We start from the raw sequence: 25,460 nt of genomic DNA on the forward strand, positions 1-25,460 counted from the left end.
TCCCAAAAACTACAGCACCTCAGCACGTAATATTTTCAGGGAAGCTTTCTACTATCATTATCTTCAAACTGTGGAAGTTTTGTGTAAATCTGTCGACATTGTGTTTTTTGTCCTACAAAAAGTACATACACCCTTTAGAGCTGTTCACCCTACCAGTACTTGATCATAAAAGTTTTTGTTTAAAGTGTGAAGTTGTTTTATTTTCACTTGATGGCTTCTGTTAGTGTTACACTTATTACATGTTTGTTGTTGTTTTATTAGCCTTCAAGACTCTGCTAGGGTCGAATTGTCAGGCCATTAGCTTTTTTTTTTGCATTATTTTTTATTGTGTTAACCTAAACTTAATTTGACCAATAAAACTGGTTGCATCAGAAAGAAACATTTTTGACAATATATGTTTTAAATCTGGGCTATTAAAACTTTTGTTAAAGGTCGCTAGCCTGGTGGGCTACTCTAGAAACAAGTGTAAGACCTGGTTGAAGTGTGCCTACAAACCATTGGTATAGGTTTTTGACCAGTGTAATTTTTACACTCAGTAATAATGCATTGTTCAATTTTTAACTGAGTGTTAAGAATGAAGTTGTGACTTGTTCAAGAAATTGGACCACATGTGTAAATTATTGTTTCTTTTTGCACATGAAACAATTTCAGTGGACTCTTATTTTTAACTGCAAAGTCTTTGTTTGGAGGTAGGGCTATGTAACCATAACCCAGCCTGCGGTTGTGATTGGCTCGATACCACCCACCACCACCAAGCTAAACCCTCCTTGGCATGATGCCCAAAAAATGCACCAATCATAACTACCCTTTAAATCTTCCTTCTTGCTGTTTCGTTGATCAACCTAAAATCCAAAAAGGCACGTGGTTTTATTTTGCTGGACAGCCTTGACTGCTGTGAGTAGCTATAATGACACCTCACACCATCTCACACCATCACAAGACAAGAGTTCAAGACAAGATGCTTTCCATTAGGACATCTGACAGTGATAAGGAAGTCGGGAGGCGGTGATTGCTTGCATCATCATCTCACTCTCTCCCCGCATCGCTTGTCTATTATTAAGGAGCAATCATACCCAGTAGTTCCTCATTAGGCCAAATGAGAATAAAAACATGTTCAGTGTCCCCGCCCTCTTGTTTCTAAAAATCATCCTTTTTTTTCTTCTCTTTTTTTTGTAAATAGTGTTTACGATCTCAGACGAATAACTAAATTTTGAAGAAAACAAACTCAGAGCCGGTTGTCTTTAAAAATGTGTCCTCCCTCACTTGATCAAAAACGAAGGACGCTAAGCATGTTTTATTATTATTATTTGGCCTAACAATCTCTTCAAGGGATCAGGAGCAACTGGGGGGGGGGGGGTGTAGGTTTCTTGATGTGGAACTTGTATCAGAGCATCACACGTCTTGACTGCTATGGTGTGAAGGTGATGCATTACTTGAATGTGACAATGAGCATACTGTGTGTGGTAACCTTGTCATGCTGCTAAGGGCTGGGTCAAAGGTCATAGACCATAGTAGGCTGGGGTTAGATGGGTCAAAAAAGGTCTTAAAAGGATGTTGTCACATTGATGCATTCTTACTGGTGTTTGATATGTATTGTTATAGCTGGGTCAAAGATCATAGATCATAGTAGGCTTGGATGAGGGTGCAAACTAGGTCGCTGAAGGATCGTGTCACATTGGTGCATTCTATCTATGATAGCTTTTGCTTGGTCAAATGAAAAATGTGTAGAAATGTGTTAAAGAAATGAATGGCCTTACACTAGCCCATTAAGTTAAAAGGAAAATAAATATAGCTTAGAGAAATTAAGGAAAATAATAAGTCAATGTATGAAATCCTTTTAGAACTCAAAGGAAGAAAAATTAAAGTCATGTCTACATAATATCCAGCATATAGTCTAGAAATAAGAAATACAAAACAATTTTATTATTATTATTTTTTTTGTATCACTCCCAACAAAATTAAATCGCAAAATAATATGTTTTTCTTATTTCAAACACATTATTTTTTAGTAGTGTATGTGAAAGTATTCTTACAAAATCCAATGCAGGCACCAACTCTTTAAAACTGAATGCACTCCCAACTTGAACGTATTATTTTCTCTGACGCTCATCCATGGACCATGTTTTGTGTCAGCTGCACAGAATTGAACATAACAAAAAATGGTGTGAAGTCCCTAGGCACAGACGCAGATCGACAACAGATGCCGCTGATGTGACCAGTTATCTCTCCTCTAGCTTATTAGCGGCAGAGGGTGATGCAATGGGGATGGGAGGTAGCAGGCTTCGGGTCGGCACTGCGATGGCCAGCCGTGCGTGCGTGGGCATCTAGTGTGCAACTTTTCTGTGTGGTGATATGTTTGCATATTTCACCAAATAGACTTTGAAAAATTGAACAAATAAAAAAATTTGTATTTTTTTTTTTTTTTTTACTTAGGGTGAATTTAATTGTCCACTAAGTAGCAGGGTGTCATTTGAATCAATGTGTAATATAATATGATGTATGTAATGATACTATGTCATTATATTGTCCAAACAATTTTAGACAGTTTGGAAAATCTATACAGAGATAAAATTACTGATTTTCTAATTGTCATACTCCTAAGAACAAGTTGAAAAACCAACAATTCAATGTCCATGCCTGCATCCCTTTTTGAAGCCGCACCTCAAAATTTGAATTTTTTTCATTTTTGTTCCAAAAGCTGTTCAACCTACATTTTATAAACAGGCATATTTCTTATATGGGCAAAACCAAGTTAATATTTTTATCACATACAAATTTCCAGAAACAAAACTTGTCTAAGATTGCAGGTTTACATAAAACTTACACGGTCTAATGAAAGTAGAAAACTACTCAGCCAGCAACTGTTTTGTTAGAAGAATCAGATTTTGTAAATGTTCCTTTAAAGCCACTGGACACTTTTGGTAATTACTCACAAAATACTTGTTAGCATAAAAACTTACTTGGTAATAAGCAATGGAGAGCTGTTGATAAAACATTTTGAGAAACGGCTCCCTTTGAAGTAACATAGTTTTCGACTAAAATATTTGAATTTTTTTTTTGAGACTTTAGAATTGGATTTTGAGGTATAGAAATCAAGCATTTGAAAGCACACAACTTCAACTTCACAAGGGTGTTTTTCTTTCATTATTATCTCTCAACTTTGACGACCAACAATTAGCTCAAATTTTCACAGGTTTGTTATTTTTTTTTTGATTTTTTTGACAATTACTAAAGGTGTCCAGTACCTTTCATCATTGCAGTACTATGATCTACAGTGCATCTACGCCCAGAGCTATTGCAGTAGTGAACTCTCCAACCAAACATACCTGCCATATTGTTTCAATATTGCTAGTTGATTCAGCAGGTTTTTTTTCAGGAGCAATGCAAATAGCACTGCTGAGGAGGCTAACGAAATGTGCAGAGGTTTTCAACGACAAAACAGTTTGCCTATAAATGTAAATTGTCAATTTAGTTTAAAGTTGTATGGCCTGGTTTTTCGCAAAACGATTATTATTATTTACAATATTCTTTTCTTTTGAAGGATTTGGGTACCTTTTCAAAATGTCCATAGATTTACATTAAACTTACAGGGTTTGAAGATAATGGAAAACTTCCCTTCAAATATAACTTACTGAGGTGCTGTAGTTTTTGAAAAAATGGGTAAAACAATGTCATAAAAATATGTTTGTAAATGCTTAAAATAATGTTCATCTCATGAAACGAAAACATTATTTTCATGACATTGTTTTACTCAGTTCCCAAAAACTATATACAGCACCTCAGCACATAATATTTTCAGGGAAGCTTTCTACTATCATTATCTTCCAAATGTGTAAGTTAAGTGTAAATCTGTGGACATTGTGTTTTTTAAAAAGTCCTACAAAAGTTACATACACCCTTTAACAAATTTTGACAGATGCTATTTCAAAGCCAAAAAACTGTGTCTAAACAAAATAGTGTTAACAGCCACAATCATTTGTACATTTTTTTTAAGAACACACCAAATGAACAACAGATAAATATTGAGTAACTCTTTGCAGATCTTGAAATCAAATTCAGTCTAGTTTTAATCATCAATGACACAGCGATTCTTCCCTTACCTGAGTTACTCATTTTAACGAATATTTAAAAACCGTAGCCTTTCTGCAGTTATTTGTTGCTAAATATTGTTACCAGATACGTTCCCTTCAATGTAAGACTGATACAAAGAGTGACCATTTTGGGTTTGGATCCACAAAATGGGAGACAAAACATGTCTGACCATGGTCTGACTGAGCAATTTTGATGTGACTGGATCTAGTATATGTGTGGCCATTGTATAATAGGCCTTCATGTACGTCAACTCCCATGTTGCACACTGCGTTGTTGTACTGTGTGTGTGGCATATTGCATTGTGTATAAAGCCAGCCATGCCTGCTGTACATCATCCCATCAATATCGACTAAAGTCGGACAATTTAGCTTAATATTTGTGATTTTTATTTGTAAAAAAAAAAACCCAAAAAACATAAATTGAATCGGGTTAAATAATACAAAACATTCTAATGGCCTGACGTTTTGACCCTATTAGCAACGCCTGATAGTGTTAAATAGGCCATTATGTGCTTTTGGTGGTTAGCAAATTGGCAACAGCTAATCATCTTTTCTTAGGCAAGTAATAACAAGCGTAATTTAAATATAAACAAAATATAAAAAACAGTAATAATAACTTTTCTGTGAAATATTTCCCTATGAAATGTTGTCGTAGTCGAGAAACGTGTATCAAAGGCAATAAAAAAAGACACAGCAGTTGAGTTTGGTTGTCACAACCAATATTAAGGAAAATGTGTTTACACGCTGACCTATTGCTGAATTCTCTGCATAATTTCTTTCTTTTTATTTTCCTGACTAAATTTTCACCAGGTTTGTTATATCCTGCAATGGTTGATCACACAAAACATAAACACTGTCTGGGACTATTTTGTCAGCTCTAGCAGTCCTGTATTATAATGCTTTCACCATGAATGAAATACAAAAAGTATTGGTATAATATCCAATAAACCAGGGTCCAATATCAAAGCTCATTCTGCAACAATATAGCTTCACAATTTTCTGCTTAGCAGAAATGTGTAGGATACCATTCACAACCTGTACTGGTGACAGTGTAGTTTGGCAGGTAACCTAAATTCTGGTCAACGTAACTGTTTTGCTTAGCTCCTTTTTGTGCTTAAGCAGCTCGTTGAAATTGGGCCCAGGACTCGATGTTGGTTTGGGCTCTATTTTCTGATTTTTGTTTGCCCTTTGAAACATCTTTTTTTCTTTTCTTTTTTAAATGAATAGCCTGAAAAGTCTTCTAAAGCTTGCAACTTAGTGTACTTGTAGGGCAGCCCTTGTACTTGATTAAATGCTCCCAATTTCCAAAGGGCCATAATTAATATCATGCCTTCTGTACACTGAGTCACTTGTAGTGTGTGTGTGTCCATCTCCAACAAGGACACCAATGAAGGCCTACGTCATGCAGTCTTATGAAGCAGCCGGTAACCCCTGACCGCACTCAGACCCCGCGACCCAATCGGCAAAACCCCTTTGATGGGATTTAGAGACTCTCTTTAAAGAGAAGAACTCTCCGTCTTCGTCGGTGACTTCAGTGGGATTCCAGACCCACGTCGCCGTTGCCGATGGTCGCCCGGTTAAAACACCCCCCTTGTTGACTCGATTCACTACGTGCAGAGAGAGTCGGCAGGGGGAAAAAGAGAAAACCCCGATGTCGCTATTGTGTTTGTAATGCAGCCCGGCGATATTTACCCAGCGTACTTTTTCTCTGTTTGAAAATCCTCTAAGATTTCAAAATGAGGCGGCATGTTTTATTGAAAGGGTGTGTTTAACATTTAGTATGTGTGTATTTGTTATTATAAAAGGTGTACACAGAGTCAAAAGAAGGCGTTGTGTTTTTTAATGCTGGAACAATAGAGCTGGTGGTGGGTGTATGATATAAACTGTGAGACCTAGACAAATTAATGTGCAATATATGCACTGTGTCACAAAGGCATTAGGTCACGGTGTCACACAAGTGATGGAGTTTGTCAAAGTGGCAGACTACTACCAGCATTTTCAGCAGAGACTAATATTGACAACAACCAGTAGGACTTTGTTTTTATTCGGTCTCCTCAGTGGCTTAGTGCTAGTGAGTTTTATTTTTTTAATAGCCACATTTGAGAAGCAGTGTTGTTAAAGTCTCTGGTGAAGGAGGTTTTCATGATTTGTGGTGGTCTTACGGAGGAGGTTTTTATCATTGGAAGAAAGCTGACATGAGGAGTATGTGTGTGTATTGTACTGGGAGTCCAGTGTCTGTGTGTGTGCATGCAGGGGGATTGATTCATAGATATGAGTGCTGTTTGGCTGGTAAGAGATTTTATGATCAACTTTCTGGTCGCTTTTTTGTTGTGAACTCGATAATTTTCTCCAGGATTTAGAAAGATTTATTAGCATATTCAGAATTGTTTACATCCGTCTTTCTTTGCCATCATATTTTCTTGAAAAGAGGAACAAATTCCATTAAGTGAAGGCTGGTAAGAGACTTTACTATCCAATGTCTGATGATCACAATTTGTTTATGTAATAAACTCAATACTTTTATTTAGGATTTATAAAGGTTTGTTGTCTTGTTCTTTTTTGCTAATCTTCCCTTGCTTTCATATTTTTCCTGAAAAAAGGGGAAAATTACCATAAAGTAAAGACAATTAAGGTTTTATCCAGGATTTGTTGAAGACTTGTTATCACATTCCGAATTGTTGGTCTTGCTTTGCCTTCAGGAAAAATTGCCATCAAGTTGAAGCACTTGTACTGGTTCCAGATCAACATTCAAAAGACAAGTGCAGAAAGAGATACTTTGTCTAACCTACAGGCTTTATTTCTTGGAATATTAAAGTAATGTTTTGTTTCTCTTTCTTCTGTGCAGAGCTCAAGAAGGTACGGGCGAGTACTGGGCCTCCGACTCCCCCACTGACACCTACCAGCCAGCACCAATTCCAGACTTTCATTCCAGGCACCCAGGGGGCAGCAGCCCACGCAGCCTTCGCCCTCCACGGCAATCTCCACTACGCCGGCGGCGTACAGAAAGGCAGTGAACACATGCCCCTGGTCCCCATCAACCCAGTCTGGGCGAACCACCCACATGGGTACCCTTCGCCTTGGCACATGCTACCGGCCTCACTGCAACATTCCTTACCCCAGAGTGAGCTGGCGCACCGGGCGTTCAGCACGATCACGGCCGACTACAAGAAGCTGGACTCGGTCCGCATGGTGACCTCCGGTGCCCTGCAGCATCAACGGGCGCCCAAATTTGACTTTGCACACCTGGCGCTGGCCGCCACACAGCCATGCAGCGCGGATGAAAACCTTGCCAAGACTGGGATGGTGGCCTTACCCCAACATCCCCACCATCCAGAGGAGAGACGGAGGGGTAGGGGACCCACGAGAGCCAAGAAGGAATTCATCTGTAAGTTTTGCGGTCGACACTTCACCAAGTCGTACAATCTGCTCATTCATGAGCGCACACATACCGACGAGAGACCGTACTCGTGCGATATTTGCCACAAGGCTTTCAGACGGCAGGATCATCTCAGAGACCACAGGTAAGTGTCTGGGTAGTCTGTTCTAGTTCGTTTTGTTAAAATAAAAATCTGTTTTTAACATAAAAGATACACTGAATACATGTACTTTTTGCAAATTTTTCCTCAAAGGGGCTCATATTTGTTTTTAAAACCATTGTCTGCTTTACACATGTTTTTTTTTAAGGCAGTGGACACTATTGGTAATTACACAAAATAATTATTAGCATAAAACCTCACTTGGAAACAAGTAATGGGGAGCTGTTTGTAGTATAAAGCATTGTGAGAAACGACTCCCTCTGAAGTGGAGTAGTTTTCGAGAAGGAAGTAATTTTCCACGATTTTGATTTCGAGACCTCAGATTTAGAATTAGTGGTCGCGAAATCAACCATGTTAACGCACACAACTCCGTGTGAAAAGGTTGTTTTTTCTTTCATTATTATCTCACAATTCGATGACCGATTGAGCTCCGTGTAAAAAGGGTGTTTTTTCTTTCATTATTATCTCACAACTTCGATGACCGATTGAGCTCAAATTTTCACAGGTTTGTTATTTTATGCATAATATGTTGAGATACACCAAGTGAGAAGAGTAGTCTTTGACAATATTAACAATAGTGTCCAGTGTCTTCAAATAGCTCAAGTTACAAACAATACAACCCCAAGGCTCGAAAATTGCAGTACACTGTAGGCCTACAGGCTAGGCCAGTGATTTTAGCAACAAGACTTCATGCAGTGTAAATAGGCACACAAAATGCACTGCGGTTTGTATGTTTTTTGAGAGATTATTTTTGCCATTGTGCTAATTTTTAACTATTATTTGTGGCCTGCATTTGCAAAATTGTTAAATCACTGTAAACAAGTGTTTTTCGTACAAAATGTGTCACATCCTGCTTTTTCATCAATATTGCCAGAGAAGCTGGTCGAAGTTTCAGAAGTGTCAAAGAAGAAACAAAAGTCTAGTAAACAACTGTAGTTGTTCTTATTTGGCCACCTCACAAAATTGCAGTTGATTGCCAGCAATTTAGCCCCTTGTCATTGTGGGTCCGGTGACGTGTTAGCACTAGCCAGCATCGTGAATAACTGATTGCCGTCTCGCTGGACAGTCGACCAATCAGCACACTGGTGTAACCTTTCTCAAATGGTGGTCCCCATGGCGACGAGACCTGTCATATGAATCAGTCAAGTGGGGATAAACAAGGAGAGTACGAAACCCGGGGGCCTGAAGCAGTCTTCCTGGTGTAGCACGCTATTCTGGCCCGAGCTGAGAGTCAATATTTGATACATGCCCTGGTGCTTTGCCTCTTTGGCGACAGAGCCTCGCCTCATGCCAGGACAAAATGCTTCCCCCCGGAGCCCCCCCCCCCTTCCCTCCCCCTCTCTGCTAGCGCTGCCCTCTAAGCAACCCTTCAACAGTTGCAAATCACTTGGCTCTCTTTGGTTACTTCCCTAGTCCCTCATTTAACTCGCAGACCGATGTCTTCCTTGCGGTCACAGCGTCGTAGACGGTCGTAGCGTTGCGTTTAGCTCGTGGGGGAAGAGGCAGCAGACAGTGAAACAAGAGGGCAGTTGAGAACGGCGCTGATGTAATAGACTGCTGTAAAAAGGGAGCGTTCGGTAGCACTGGGATTTGTTTTCATCTCTTTTTAAGAGTCATGAATTGTTATTTTCAATTCATCTAAGTTAAATTTTTATTATGTTCAAAAAATAGTTTGTTTTGATACCGCGCGAGCATTAATAAATCAGGTAATATTTAAAAACATAGTTGACATTGTGAGTATGGCCATTGCAAGGCCTGTGATTATCTCCATGCCTTCAGGTCATTATTGTTGCCCTTGAAACAGTAGAAATTTCCTCATAGGGTGCCCTTAATTCATGCCCTTTCATAAACGCAGCATACAGGCCTGTGGTATCATTATCAAACGGCTGACCACAAGGAGTACGACATCCACTCCAATGTGTCAATTATTTTTTATCATGAGTTGCCATCTCATTTAGTTTTGACCTAGTGGTGACAAGTGTACACAACACTTCCCCTACTGTGTATGGTCGGACACACTCACCTACAGAAGGGATCCTCAACCCGTACGCAACACGCACACACACGCACCTTATGATGTGATTAAACACCCAAAGCATTAGGGTGCGGCTGCTATACCCACCCACCCCTTTCCCTCCTCTATATTCCCGTTATTGTGCTGCACGACACGTTCCTGTTGTCGTAACCGCAGCCGCGATGCCCCTAATCAACCAGATAGGGCGCGATAAGGCGGTGTCAATCATTCCTATAATCAAACTGATCAACCTGTCGGGATTGTAGATCCAAACAGGAAACATGCAGAGATAACGGGCCCTTAGCAATTGACAGTGTGGCCTGCCAATCCCAACCAAATGAATTTAGATTTGATTTTTTGTTCAGAGGAACGGGTCGTAGGGAAACATGAATTGAACCACATTGACTAGAACATACCATTGAGATGACCTGGTTGTTAATTTGAAAGCTTAATTTTAAAAAGGCACAGTGCCTTCAAACCTTGTTACATTTTGCTTTTTGGTATTACCCCTAATTCTTTGTAGCTCCTAACGAGAAACATGGAGAGATAACGAACATTGACAGTGGCCTGCTAATCCAAAATCCTATTCCAAATGAATTTAGATTTGATTTGTGTTCAGAGGAACGGGTTGAAGGGAATTTTTATTCAATCCGTAGAGCAATGATCAGGAACATAACATTTTATGACTGATAGGATTTCTTTGTTAATTTTAAAGTTTAATTTAAATCTTGTACAATTTTTCTGTTTGTTTTTACCCCTAATCCTTTATAGCTCCAACCTAAAACAGGAAACATGAGAGATAACGGGCCCTTCGGGTCTGCCAATCCTATCCAAACGAATTTAGATTTTATTTTTGTTCAGAGGTAAATTTTGATCAAACCGTAGAGCAATGATCAGAACATAACATTGGATGACTGATAATAGGATCTCTTCGTTAATTTTAAAGTTTAATTTAAAAAGGCACATTGACTTTAAATCTTGTGGGTTTGCTGTTTGGTATTACCCCAAATCCTTTATAAGAGATAACTCGCACTAAAACACCTACAGTATTTTGTAAATAGTGAGTGGTGATAATTTTGTTATAAATTTGACTCTGAAAATGAAACCGGTGGAACCTACGATCCTTTTTTTATATTTTTTTTTTAATTTTATATCTGATTTGATTTGACTACATCAAATTAGAGGCACTTCTAATTTGAATGTGCCCAACTCTATGACATTTTGTCTACTTGTAGCAGACAGGACATTTTCCCCAATTAAGTCTGGTTTTTGATTTTTATGAAAATATGTCCCATCCCAGAAAAACAGCAATTCTTTTTTAAAAATGGCCAGAAAAATTAACAAAAAATACAATTTTGTACATGTTGGTAAGCTGTTGGTTACACTTCACAGCTCCACTTTTGTTACTATTGATCAACGTAAAGTGGGTCAATAGAAACTAGCAGATAAAAAAAAAGGAAGCACTCAGTGTGAAATGTAGTTGTGATAGACAGAGTCAATTCCCCATCCCACATACCTGAGGTGAATTTCAAGTGGTGTTTCTATAACCTCAGGTTTAGGAAGTGGCCTACACATTGTTACAGTCATTCGGAAGTTATCAGTTGATTGACTGATCGATTGGCTTTATTGATTAGAAGTGGAAGTATCGTGGCCGAGCAGGTAAAGAGCCCTGAATTCAAACTCTGGTGTTTTTGTACAGCAGAGTTAGGGTTTGAGTCCCGGTCGTAACACTTGTGTCCTTTGAAGCATGCCACTTAACCATTGCTTCGTCCTTTGGATGGGACATAAAGCTGTTGGTCATGTGTGTTGTATTAACATGTAATAGAACCCAGCGCACTAGGCGTAAAGAGAAGGGATTCGCCCCAGTGTTTTGATAGGCAGCAAATTGCGCCTCAGCACCTTGTAAACAATGACATGGCGCTATATAAGTACATAATACAATTAGTATTAATATTCATATTTTATAATGGGGATTCAGAAACGGGTGAACCGGAAAGGGGCGGACAGAAAAGGTACAATGGCGACTTGGACAAAAACTCTTTCATCTTTCATGTCACGCCCGGCAATTTCTTTATTACTGGGTAACTGGGAGTTAATCAACTGTACTGCGAACAAAAGAAACACTTCAGTAGAACAATGTTTTCCTGTAGTGTATTTTACTGTCACCATTGTGATTTAATGTGCCTTAAATGGTTGCCTGGAAATATTCCTCGCCTGACTTGACCTTTTGTTTGTAAAATTTAAATTAAAAATTATGGAATACCCAGACAGTAAAAAGGGGGACAATGACTATTTTGTTTATTTTGGAATTTATTTAATGTAACAAAACTTACAAGGGGAAGGAGGAGAATCCAATTAAAGACACTGGAATTTATTGGTAATTGTCAAAGACCAGTCTTCTCACTTTGTGTATCTCAACATATGGACAAAATAATAAACCTGTGAAAACTTGAGCTAAATTGGTCGTCGAAGTTGCGAGATAATAATGAAAGAAAAAAACACCCTTGTCACACGAAGTTGTGTGCTTTCAGATGCTTGATTTTTAGACCTCAAAATCTAATTATGAGGTCTCAAAATCAAATTTTGTGGAAATTGACTTCTTTCTCTAAAACTACGTCGCTTCAGAGGTCAGAGCTGTTTCTCACAATGTTTTATACTATCAACCTCACCCCACTACTCGTTACCAAGTAAGATTTTATGCTTATGATTATTTTGAGTCATTACCACTAGTGACCACTGCCTTTAAATCATGACACACAAAACAAAGTTCAATAAGCCAAGATACTACTCAGCTGTCACAATAATAAAGTCGTAGGTTCAGATCCTGCCCTAGTCAAATTTCTTTGTTCAACCCGAAAATATTTTGAAAGTTGTCCATTCAGTTTCCCTTGTTGTTTATTGCTTAGAGTTTGGAAGAAAACGTTGTGCCCCTTACGGTGATATGCCATTGGTACTTTTGGTCGGTATCGGTAAGCAGTTTGCAACAGCTAATTATATTTACTGAATTATTCATTGAACTTTGAATAATTCATCAGATGAACAACACCTTTGGATAGGCGTTGTCAGTCATTGCCAGGTATAGGGAGACGAAGAGTGATAGCGGAGGTTGGCCATTGACACTCAGGCCAAGTAGAAAAAATACTAGTTGATCGTCTGAGTCATTCCAAAAAGAGGAGGCATTAGTTTTTTTTGTCTTGGTTTTTTTTTCACAAAGGTGGCAGCCAAGCATTTTAATTGAAACTGTCCAATTCTCAGTTTAAAGTCAGCACTTTAAAGTTCTTTAAAATATAAGTAAGTCTCATGAGAGAGACACAGACAAATTTTACCTTTTGAAAATAAAATGTCAAAAAAAAAAAAAAATTAAAAAAATTAAAAAGGATGCGGTCTCCAAATAAGGGTGAGGGAGGGGACATTCAGCATCATTTTGATTTTATTTGGCCTACGACTAAAATGAAAGGGGGAAAATAACCCGCTGTCCATCAGGCCCTCGTTGTCATTGGTGTAATTCATCATTCTACAGCAGTGCAAACACTCTAATGTTGAATGGCAGGCATGTAATGGTTTCCCGCTAGCCACATAAATCACTAACAAACTTTTTTTTCTTTTTCGTTTTACATTTAATAAGGAAATTGTTGCATTGGAGATCCGTAACAATTCAATTAAAATTTATGAAATGAAATTTATGTTTTATGAAATGATTTGGCTGTAAAAATTATCTATGATATTTTGGGGGATTTTCTTTTTAGCCATTATCCTTGTTTTCCTCTCAAATACCTCAGTCATTTATATTTTTGTATTCATGATCACTCATGAAGTTGTTCAAGCAAAACCAAGAAACTTCCTTAGAAATAGCCGTGCAATTTTGCAAGTACAGTCAGCATTATTTGCTAAAGAGAGTTGTCATTAAGCAGCAGGCTTAAAACAGTAAAGTGAAGGTCATGCCTGTATGCTTCGTTATTGAAACGGCAAGGGCACCAAGGCATTCTATCCATGGTAAAGGGCACCAAGGCATTCTATCCTTGGTAAAGGGCACCAAGGCATTCTATCCTTGGTAAAGGGCACCAAGGCATTCTATCCTTGGTAAAGGGTACCAAGGCATTCTATCCTTGGTAAAGGGCACCAAGGCATTCTATCCTTGGTAAAGGGCACCAAGGCATTCTATCCTTGGTAAAGGGTACTCTATGAGGAAATTATTAATTTATATTTTATTTTCAAGGGCACAGAGGCAATCACCTTCCTTGCGCCCTTGAAATGGTGTGTGTCCGTTTCCCACCCTTCTCATTAAAAGGTATTATCAAACCTTACACACACCTCGACTAAGAAATATTACAGGGTAAATTCAGACGCGGGGGGAATTCGGAGTCCATTTGCTGGGTTGCATCATCGGGCTCTGTCGTCATCATCGACTGCACTCCTGTCCACAGTGCTCCTTGCTTGTCGTCAACGACTGTACTGCTGTCCGCATCGCTCCCCGCTTATCGTCAACCCTCTCCCCTGTAGTGCACGGTACATGTACGTGGCGGGGGCGTCTGGCTGGCGTCAGTGGATATTTCTCCGATTGGTATCGCCGGGTATTTTATGTTTGACCAAGACGGCAGTGTGTATACACGGGGGAGAGATGCGGTCAGCACTCTGACAATGTTTGTTCTTCACTTGTTTCCCTCGCTCGGGTGAACTTCTGCTGACGGTTTCTCTCTAGCTCGCCATAGATCTATCTATCATGTACACGTATTGCGCCTCAACGAGGTTTGTTTCGCAGTTTTAATCGACGCGGCTATATTGACCGGGTCAGAGCATACCGTCTGTTGGTGAAGAGATCTACGTCAATTACGGCATAGTTGGGGTTTTGGGACGGAGCCTTTTTTCATTTAAAGTGCTTTTTAGAAACTCAGTCCAGTGGAAGGTTGCCAATTTCAATGAATGCATTTCGGTGAAAGTCTAATTGTTTTCCTTATTTTTTTTTTATTTTTTTTTTGGGGGGGGGAAATTAAAACCACAAAGGAAACTAACTTGGTAAATTTGTATTTGTCCACCTTAGTCAGGTTTTGGGATGGAGCCTTTTTCTTTTAAAGTACTTTTTAGAAACTTGGAACTCGATGGAAGGTTGACAATTTTTATGAAGGTTTTATTGTTTTCCTTTTTTATTTTATTTTTTAGTAATAAGCCACAAAGGAAACTGACCTGGTAAATTTTTTTTATTTTTCCGCCATTTTTTTTTTTTTTTAAAAAGCTGACTCGGTTAATTGTGTTTGTCTGCAGAGATGTCAAACTGGTTTCCTTTATGCTTTATGCTTTTATGCTTTTCTCCATGTATTGCCATGAATATGAGATACTAGCATTTGTAAAAAAAAATAACTTGATAAACAACTTCCAACAATGCAAACAAAGGAGTTTGATTGGTTAAGACTAATCACATTCAAGCTTCTTTCCCCCTTCTTAAACAAATCATCTTTCTTCCAATCTAAGTACTTTTCCGATAATTGAAATAACAAATGTTTGATTTCATGTCCTTTCGACCACTCTTGTCTGAAAAGGAGCTTAAGTGCATACAGTGACGCGTGCAGCCTTACTTAATGATGGCTTATTCAACTCCTCCTTTTCTGACGAGACTCTTTATCAGACGTGAGAGTACAGTTTCGTGGTTTGACGCGACTTTTCATTTCATCAATTGTTCGTCTCCCATTATAGCGTAGGATAGGCCTCTCCAGTTTAATCATCGGCCGGGGAACAATTTAGGGAACAACGTGCTCATCTTAAACCAACATTGAAAGAATCTTAACCTGTAACTTTTGCGCCTTAACGAATGTCTAGTCATGTACTCGCACGCTCGGCCCAAACACAACCAGATCGCAGTGTACCATCACATTATTACGTATCGGTAATATTTGCAAAACATATACGCTACACGTTCCTATGGTCTGTTAATCGCACGTCAACAATGAACGTTGGGTAAATTTATTCAGCAAGACAGTTTGGCGACGACGATGTTGGAGGGGGAAAAAAAGGCAGTCTTACTTGGAGTGACAGAGGCAAGCAAACCTTGTGTACTACTCGTTCCCGCTGTTAGGATCGGCAACTTCCGAGATGAATGAAAAAGTTATCAAGGAAGTGAATGAGAACAGTATTTTTTATCTTGTCTTCTTCTTGTGTTTATCAGGATGTTAGGATTTAATTTTATAAATTGGATGTCCTTAGAAGTGCTTACCAAATGAAAACAGATTTGATTAGCTACACCTTCAACTTTCAGCAGTATTGGAAAGCACCGAGTATACTGTGCTTATCACACATCAGTGCACCTTTTATATTACCACTGAGGTGTGTCTACTGTCTTAGTCGAGCAGTGGTCACTATTGGGGACTGCTCTAATAAATTGTTTTAAATCATAAAAATCTACTTGTAATAACGAGCAATGGAGAGCTATTGATTGTATAAGGCATTGTGAGAAACGGCTCCCTCTGAAGTAACATATTTTTTTGTGAAAAGGGTTATTTCCTACTCAATTATAAAAGGCTTCGGGTCTGAAGTCTTTTAATATGCATCTGTCGGCACAAATTTGTGCAACAAGGGTGTTTTTGTCTTTCATTATTCTCGTGCAACTTCGATGACCAATTGAGTAAAATTTTCACAGATTTGTTATTTTATGCATACGTTGGGATCATCACCAAATGATAGTGGTCTTACCAAAAGTGCCTTTAAAGCCCCAGAATTGTTTTAATTATAATGAAGACATATATGTACACGATCAAACTATCCTGCAAATAATTCTAATTATAGATCTATTTACATGTATAATGGAACTGCGACAGGTGGCATCATTTTTGCAATAATAATGGTCGACAGTCTCTAGCGGTTGTATCCACTTATAGGAAAAATAATTCTCAATAGGTACTTACATGTACACAATCTTAATAAAACATTTCTCAGATTGAAATTGTTGAATCCATCTCTCCAAAATCACATTTTTTGAAAGGGAATTGTTTTTCCTAAATGTGCAGTATTATCAACAGTCTACAGTGCTTCTTACATCTAGTCAGCTTTTAAGGTCATTATTTTGTTAGTAAATGGCTAAATGCCAATGGTATAAAAACTATATCCACCCTTGAAACTTTATAGTCAGTGATGTGTCAGATTGAAAGGGGTTGTGTGTTTATTTCTTTCAATAAGTACTGTTTTCATACTTTGTCTTTAAATTGTAATGGCAAGTAAATGAGATAAGAATTTTAGGGTTGGGTTATGTGGGGATCACGACCCATACAATGTTTACCAGCATGGGAACCCTATTTATCTGTGCTACATGTACATGTACCCAACCTGTCAATTAAACCATAACCGCAAGCCGCAGGATGACTGGCAGGAGTTTATCAGCAAACTATTGTTTTGAGACCGGTTAAAAAGTAACCGGAGTTGATACTGAACTTCAGACCATAATCGACCAATAAAAGAGCGAGGGAGGGCCGAGTTCAGAATACTTGGCGCCTGCTTTCTGAGTTGGCTACTGTTTGCCACTGGTCCCCCCTTGTTTGGTGTGGGGACATATTGCAATTACCTCTTCAGTACGCCAATCATTTTGACGGGTCGCATATCAAAAAACGATGGCAAAATATTTAAAGGAGTGCCTTGCACCCTGAGGGAAAGAGTTCATGAGCAGACATGAAATATTTTGTGTTTATTTATTTATTACTTATTTTTTGGTTTGTTGGGGGGGGGGGGTGCAATCCACTCTAAACTCGGTCGGGTTGGCGTAGTGTTATCTCTCCTCGCCTGCCATTTTTGGGGCACGGGTTTTGAATCTAGCTGGCACGGGGGGGAGGGGACACTAAGTGGATTTGAATTTCAGTCATTATACCTGATGCCATGGGTTAACCATGGAATATTTCTTACGGGTTTTTCCTCCAACATCTTAGGACTGAAACAAACATTGACCTTTTTTGCTTGGGGCTCGACGCTCAGCTAGTATAATGACGAAATGACACTCGGTCAGAATTATTGTTGAGCATTTCTTATCTTAGATTTATGTTGACAGTTAAATGAAGCATGTACCAAGTTTGCATATTGCCAAAATGTTGTGCATGTTGGCACGCAAATTGTGCTACATGGTGCATGGATGTACCATAATGTCTATATATATATTTTTGTTTCTTAGAAGTTTTGTTTTGTAAGGATCTTCTATTTAAATTTGCATGGATTGTTGTATTTCCTCACTTTGTCCTATTGTAAAAAAATTATAGTATTATAATTTCCTGGTGTACATTTTATGGAATGGGCGCAATATAAATGAATAAATTGTTATTTTATTATTGTTTGTTTGTTGATGTTTGTTTGGTTTGTTTGTTTGTTTGTTTGTTTGTTTGTCTGTTTGTGTTTGATATTTTGGGGGTTGCAGTCCCGAGGTGTAACTGTATCTCTATAGTAACTTTAATCCTTCATATTGACAGGGTAGTTTCTCAAGAGGTACCCGCTCTTTTTACTGGCTGCAGTAGCAGAGTATTACTTCATTGTTTGGGGGTAGAAGAAAACTTATCGCATCACCCTAGAGCTGCAATTGTTCTGATATTACCCATTTGTAAAATTGAAGTGTCGTTTCAATGGTTTTGTGATAACGACTGAATGGAGTTAATCGGCTGCGACTGATTCCATGGTAGTGATTGTTGAGAGTACTCTGGTTATAATGCACAGAAGTCGTTGCTTGCCTAATATTATTACTTAAAATTGGGTTGGAAACACTCTAAATATTGTCTGAGTAAACAAGTTGTCTTGATAAGAGTCACAAACCTTTGGCGCTATTTCATAGAGGTGTTTTTTTTGTTGTTTTTTTTAGCTTTGGAAACACTCAAAATGTTATCTGCATAAACAACTCCTTTTGATTAGAGTAGGGACGATACCATTGGGCCTGATTTCCTGGAGCTGTTTTTAAATCACATAAAAATTGCTAAGCAGATCAAAAGTATGCTCACCAGATGTGGTAACAAGCCGAAATGCAGTTCACAGGTACATTCTGTGACGGGTACCTCGCTCATTTCTTGCTTAGCAAAGAAATAAACTTCCAAATCACATCAGGATTGCAATGTATTCAACATATTTATGACACCTATTAAAGCCCACTTATTTCAGGAGGCCTACCATTAATGACAAACTTTTGATTTTTTCGTGCACTTCTAATTTTGACTGACTGGTTGCTTGATTGATATAATTTTCATCCTTCAAAGACCACAGTGGTGGCTAGAACTTTCACTAAATTGTCAATAATTTATTAGAGGCCGCAAACGGCAACAATATTTGACCGACGTTCTCTCGCCAAAAAAGGCAACAGTAAAATCCATGTTTCAATGTTTACAGTGTAAATATACATTTACTCTCTGTGTTTCTCATTCAATCAAAAACAAATTTCTTTTTCATTTTATTTACGATCATTTTTAGTGAAAATAACATTGTGTCAAAAACCAAGTTTATTAGGGTGTTTAGTGAGAGACATGGTGTGAAAGGTATGGATAATAAGTGTGCTTTTGTTCAATGGGTAAAGACCAGACTTTATCAGTGAACAGCGTACGACGGTACATGCATAATCCCTGACCCCTGATCGTTGCCTCACCTCACCGAAAATTCAAACAACTTCATAAATCCGCCCCCCAAAAATGTGACAACACAGAACAATGTAAAGTCAAGGTGTTTTTTTCGCTATTTCTCGCCAGTTCCACAGCTACCAGTAACAGTGGCATGTTTCCCCCCACCTTTTCACGAATGTTTTCCCATTTATTTACTTTGTTATATTTTGAAGGGTAGTTTGTGTTTGTTTTGCTCGTAGTACGAGAGCCAACACGAGCAGATTTTTATATGTATTTTTTTTCCCCAAAGATTTTTATCTATTTTTGGCGACAGGCTTATGCTAACAAAAGGCGTTGACATCCGCTACTACGACTGCCTAGCTAGCACAGAGGGTACAATATACGGACATTTGTGCGCAAAGATTTAGTGCTTGCTTTCTGTGCATTTGGCTTTAGTGGTAGCCTTTTCATTTGATCTTTGTTTCTGCCTTGGTATACCGGCAAATTGTATTTCACCATTTGTGATTAAAATGTCGATTTCAATGTCTGGTTTTTGAAATCTGTCTGGAAAGCATTTTTAAATTGTGAGTAAGCGTGTTAAAACTGTCCGTTTTTTTTCCCAGAAAGAAGTAGGTAAATTTGTAGACAACAATCTTGTGAATTAAATTTCTCATGAGAGGAGTGTGTGTTGGCACGGGACGTTTCCAGCACAGTCCTCGGCTTATTTTCAATTTCAGGAAGAATTAGTTGCCAAGATATTTCTATCAGTTGACTTTCATACACTGCTTTTGAGGGTTTATTTATTCCTTTTAGAAAACTCAATAGTGAAGAATATCTTGAAGTTTCTACACTGCCACTCTATACACTGATACGTGTAACTCAACTTATTCTGTGCTTGTTCAAGTAGTCTCTTTGAAGGAGCTGCCCTTCAATGTTTCCTCATCAAAGCCGCTCTGCAATGTGTCTTAGATGTTTCAGTGCAGACACTTTCTCAGCATAACCAAATTAAGCATTGGTCACAAATTAGTTAGGTCCCTTGGTTGATCCAAATAGTTTTTGTATACAGAGGCGGTATCAATAAGTAACTTGCAGGATGATAAGGATGCACTCTTTAAAGACAGTGGACACTATTGGTAATTGTTAAAGACCAGTGGACACTATTGGTAATTGTCAAAGACCAGTGGACACTATTGGTAATTGTCAAAGACCAGTGGACACTATTGGTAATTGTCAAAGACCAGTCTTCTCACTTGGTGTACCTAAACATATGCATAAAATAACAAACCTGTGAAAATTTGAGCTCAATTGGTTGTTGAAGTTGCGAGATACGAATGAAATAAAAAACACCCTTGTCACACGAAGTTGTGTGCTAAGATGGTTGATTTCGAGACCACAAATTCTAAATCTGAGGTCTCCAATTCGTGGAAAATTACTTCCTTCTCGAAAACTACAACACTTCAGAGGGAGCCGTTTCTTACAATGTTTTATACTATCAACTTCCCCCCATTGCTTGTTACCAAGTGAGGTTTTATGCTGATAATTATATTGAGTAATTACCAATAGTGTCCACTGCCATTAAGGGAGTGAAGTTGTTCTTCAGGCCTGGAATTTTGTCTTTAAGCGAGCAAGGCCATTTTCATTTTTCTAGGGGCGCTTCACTGATAAAGTCTGCAAGTCTATGGGACACTTTTTGAAGTGGCACAAAAGCCAAGACCTGGGGCAACGGAGGCTAAGGCCTTTGTGCCTTCCAGGTAAATCCAGGCCTGCATATTTTTATTTATTTTTACTTTTTTGAAGGGTAGGGGGGTGGGTATTTTTCAATCTACAGTTTTCCATAATTGCTGGGTGTTCGGGCAGGCTTTCCCCCCATGTTTACTTGAAGTTATATTTTGTTTGCCTTGTGGGCTCTGCACGAACTGACCTTGCAGTCTCAAAAACAAACAGCTACAAAAATATCGCCCTATAGATTCATTTACATTTAGATTATTTTGTTTTCCGGAATTGAAAAGGATGAAAACAAAAGAATATTGGTACAATTTTGTTTGCTGGCGCTGTACCATCTGGCGTTGTGAGTTGACGTGTGTTACTTTAACTATAGATCTAGGGGTTTATCTCAATTGCTCCAAGTCGTGTGGAGCCCACCTCCAATCCCAGCATTTTTAACCCCTTTAGATTACTATCATTTCTCTTTAGTCGTCCCTACATTCCTATACAAGTTTTTTGGGGGTTTATTTTTTTATAAACAACTTTCTCTTGTAAAAGTGTCTGAAAAGAGGTGATATAAAAATATATTTTTTTGTTTCTTGGTGTTTATGTTCTCAGTTCTAATGGATTCTTATGAGTAATGAAGAAGAAGTAAAGTGGAAGAAGTACATTTTAATCTTCGCAATTCAAACTCTAAAGCTTCATTTTTGACAGAAATATTACTTACTATTGTATAGGCCCCCCCTACTCCCTTGTAAAATTCTACTGAAAATAAAAAGACAGAAAAAGTAGAAACAAAAGGAAATGTTGATTTTGTTTCTTGCATGTTGGGATACACCTAGTGAGAATCCTGGTCGGTGACAACTTACCAAAGGTGTCCAGTGCCTCTAAAAATAAAAAAGACTTAAAGGCAATGGAAAAATATTGGTAATTACTCAAAACATTTTTAGCATAGAGTCTTACTTGGTAACGAGTAATCGGGGAGAGGTTGATACATGTAGTTTAACACATTGTGAGAAATGGCTCCCTCTGAAGTGGAGTACTTTTCGAGAAAGAAGTAATTTTCCACGAATTTGATTTCGAGACCTCAGATTTAGAATATGAGGTCTCGAAATCAAGCATCTGAAAGGACAAAACTTTGTGTGACAAGGGTGTTTTTTCTTTCTTTATAATCTTACAACTTTGATGACCAATTGAGCTCAAATTTTCACAGGTTTGTTATTTTTATGCATATGTTGAGAAACACCAATAAAAAAAACTGGTCTTTGACGATTACCAGTAGTGTGTAGTGTCTTTAACAAAAGAAAAAGTTCAGAGGCATTTGTACTTCATAATACTGTATAAACAGAGGACTGAACTAGTAGGTTTATAACTACTGTACTTTCATGTTGTGGGTTAAGACAATGGAGGTTCTAAACATCATTTCATTGGATTAAAAACAAATCTCCAAACTATTTCATGTTTTTTTTTTTTTTCAGCAGGAGGCTACTGCACTTTTATGTTTTTAGATGTCTGGAAATTGTGGACAAAACAGAAACATAAAAAAAAGTACTTTTCTGGCCAACTTTTGGTTTGTTTCTCAAAAAGTACAATGATTATAAAAAGATGTGTGTTTTACTTTGACAGTAATAAGTGTTTATACCTTCTGTTTTGAAATACTATATACAAACTGTGGGCTAGCGTTGTGTAAATATCTTTCTTTGTTCTATGTATTTCTCAAAGGGGTCTCGTTGCCTTCGCATTGGGCGGCTTTCAGCAATTTTTGTTCTTCTATTTTAGATAGATATTCATAACAATATCGGTAAAATTATCAAGTCCAGGCCTTGGCGCGGGTTTAAACCACTGGTCGAAAACCTCTTTACCACACATTGATTCCCTTATTTGAAGTAATTATGGTTGGAAAGATATTTTGAAAGTAGAATTTAATGATTCACAGACATATACCCTGAAACTGTGTGGTTGTGTAAAATTTTATGACAGAATGATATGTGGTAAAAATGTTATTTATTACTCCACGGAAATGCGCACATTGTGCTGGTTGCTTTTTCAAGTGGCAATGTTAAGGTTTTGAAATCACTCTTCACAAAATGATAAAATACTTTACATGTTTAACTACCAGTAATGTATTTTGTGTTTTTATTTGAGATTATCACCAAAATAGGTAGACTGCTAACTAAAGGGCCATATCTCGTTGGGCCCCCTACCCCCTTTCAATGGTGGTCTCTGCTTTACAGTCAACATTGAGTTGGGGGAAGGAGAGTTAATTGTCAGGGGGAAGTGGACAGGGAATGTTTATTGTAACATTAGGAATGGGCGGCCCAAGCATTTTGGCCTGGATTGTAGATAGCTCAGTTGGTAGAGTGCCGGCACGTTAATCTTGAGGTTGCAAATTCAAATCCTGTGGTCTAGTGTCAGTGAGTGTTCAACCCTAACTTCTTTAAAATATACCCAGTTTGATTCTTTTCTGGTCAATAACTTGATATTTGTATGATATTTGAAATACAAACAGTCGCATCCCCGGCTGCCACTTAACAGGTTGTATCATAAACTGATTGAGTGTGATCCTTTGCTGCACATCAGTTACAGATTATAAGGCTCCCACTGGCACTCCCGACAGTCAAACATAAAGCTAAATATACCTCAGTTGGTTGATTGCTGGTCATTGGTTCAATTAATTTTTGTTTTTGTTCAACTCTCATAATCTGGAGACTGTTGGTTCAAATCCTGCTTTAATAAATTGTGTTCTTCTTGTAATTAATGTTTCTCATTTATTCCGGAGGTTGTTGGTTCAAATGTTGCTCTAGTAAATTTGCATTTATTCAACCCCAATTATTTATTTTTCCTGCTCCAGGTACATCCATTCCAAGGAGAAGCCCTTCAAGTGCCCAGAGTGCGGTAAGGGGTTCTGCCAAGCGCGCACCCTCGCTGTCCACAAGACCCTCCATCTTCAGGAGTCGCCCCACAAGTGCTCCACGTGCGGCCGTACCTTCAACCAGCGCAGCAACCTCAAGACGCACCTGCTCACGCACACGGACATCAAGCCATACAACTGCGACAGCTGCGGCAAGGTCTTCAGGAGGAACTGCGACCTGAGGAGACACAGTTTGACCCACGGGGAAGGAGGAGAGGGCATGGTTGTGTCTGGGGAGGAAGGGTCTGGCACGGAAGGGGAGCTGGAGGTCAGCATCGAAGAGAATGACGGAATTGTCAAGGTGAGGGAAGAGATGCAACAGGTTGTTGTGGAAACAGTACAGTAAGATTATATTGGGTGTTAAGGGGAGATGATTCTTGAGGTACTTCAGTTAATGTAGCAGTTTAGTACTACATGAAATTAACATCCACTCCAATTTATCTTGATATGGCTTCAAGGTGGACTGCATTACTAAGTCAAACTAAGTAATGCCAAACCTGCAAGAAGTGCGGGTTAAGGCTAAATGTGCCAAGATGCGAAATCTGCCTAAAGATGAATTAAATAATTTTAAAAATGAGATCAAAGTTCCTGTGATTCCTTTGAATGAAGTACTTATAAAGTAGAGCCCTTATACAATTGAGCCCTTTTCACACGAAGCCAGTTCCCTGGGAATGAAAACCCCAGGGAATTCCTGGGGAAGTTGAACCCCTTTCTCCAACCACCCCATACTTGTGTCACACTTGATGCCAACATACTGGGGAAAATGATCAACCAGGAGCCTCTTGCATATTACCTGTGAGTTTATCAGAGTTTGTAAGTCAGAGTTTGTAAGTCTAGTGTGAATGGTCCCATGTTTTCCTCTGGGAAATCCCCAGCGATTTTATGTAGTATAAAAGGGGCCAAAGAATAGCACATTCCAATATGTTAAAGTGTAGAATGTTTGACATCTGCCAACAGTTTGGATACAACTAACACAGATTTTGTGCAAGACAAATGATTGTAAATAATAATCTGTTACTATGTGTACAGACCATTTAGTTTGTTAAAGGCAGTGGATACTATTGGTAATTACTCAAAATAATTATTAGCATAAAACCTTTCTTGGTGACGAGTATTGGGGAGAGACTGATAGTATAAAACATTGTGAGAAACGGCTCCCTCTGATGAAGTGCCATAGTTTTCGAGAAAGAAGTAATTTTCCACGAATTTGATTTCGAGACCTCAGATTTAGAATTTGAGGTCTTGAAATCAAACCATCTAAAATCACACAACTTCGTGTGACAAGGGTGTTTTTTCTTTCATTATTATCTCGCAACTTCGATGACCGATTGAGCTCCAATTTTCACAGGTTTGTTATTTTATGCATATGTTGAGATACACCAACTGTGAAGGCTAGTCTTTGACAATATTACCAATAGTGTCCACTGCCTTTAATGTTCTTGAAGATATTATACAGGATTGGTATGGATAAAACTAATAAATATTTGTCTAGTTATTTAGACACTGCTCTAAAAATGCAAAGGTCGTGGGTTTGAATCCCATGCGAGTAACATGCCTGTGATAGTTTTGGTTTGCGGTAACACCGTTTGTGTATCTACTTTACAGGTACATGTACACGTAGGTTATGTTCTTTTAAATAATTGTCTTGCTTTATATTCTACT

The 25,460-nt window shown here is 38.4% G+C and overlaps 1 protein-coding gene across 1 annotated transcript in view; it reads left to right on the plus strand.

Annotated features, from left to right (window-relative positions):
• Nucleotides 1–24,899, plus strand: part of LOC117300875 (protein odd-skipped-related 1-like) — a 41,961-nt gene extending 17,062 nt beyond the window's left edge. Inside the window, exons 2-3 of the mRNA XM_033784730.1 lie at nucleotides 6,937–7,612; nucleotides 23,739–24,899. Coding sequence (XP_033640621.1) covers nucleotides 6,937–7,612; nucleotides 23,739–24,144 — 1,082 coding nt within the window. The 3' untranslated portion in view covers nucleotides 24,145–24,899. The remainder of the gene's footprint in view (nucleotides 1–6,936; nucleotides 7,613–23,738) is intronic.
• The last annotated feature ends 561 nt before the right edge of the window (nucleotides 24,900–25,460 follow it).

The sequence above is a fragment of the Asterias rubens genome, chromosome 16 (genome assembly GCF_902459465.1).
Source record: "Asterias rubens chromosome 16, eAstRub1.3, whole genome shotgun sequence".
NCBI lineage: Eukaryota > Metazoa > Echinodermata > Asteroidea > Forcipulatida > Asteriidae > Asterias > Asterias rubens.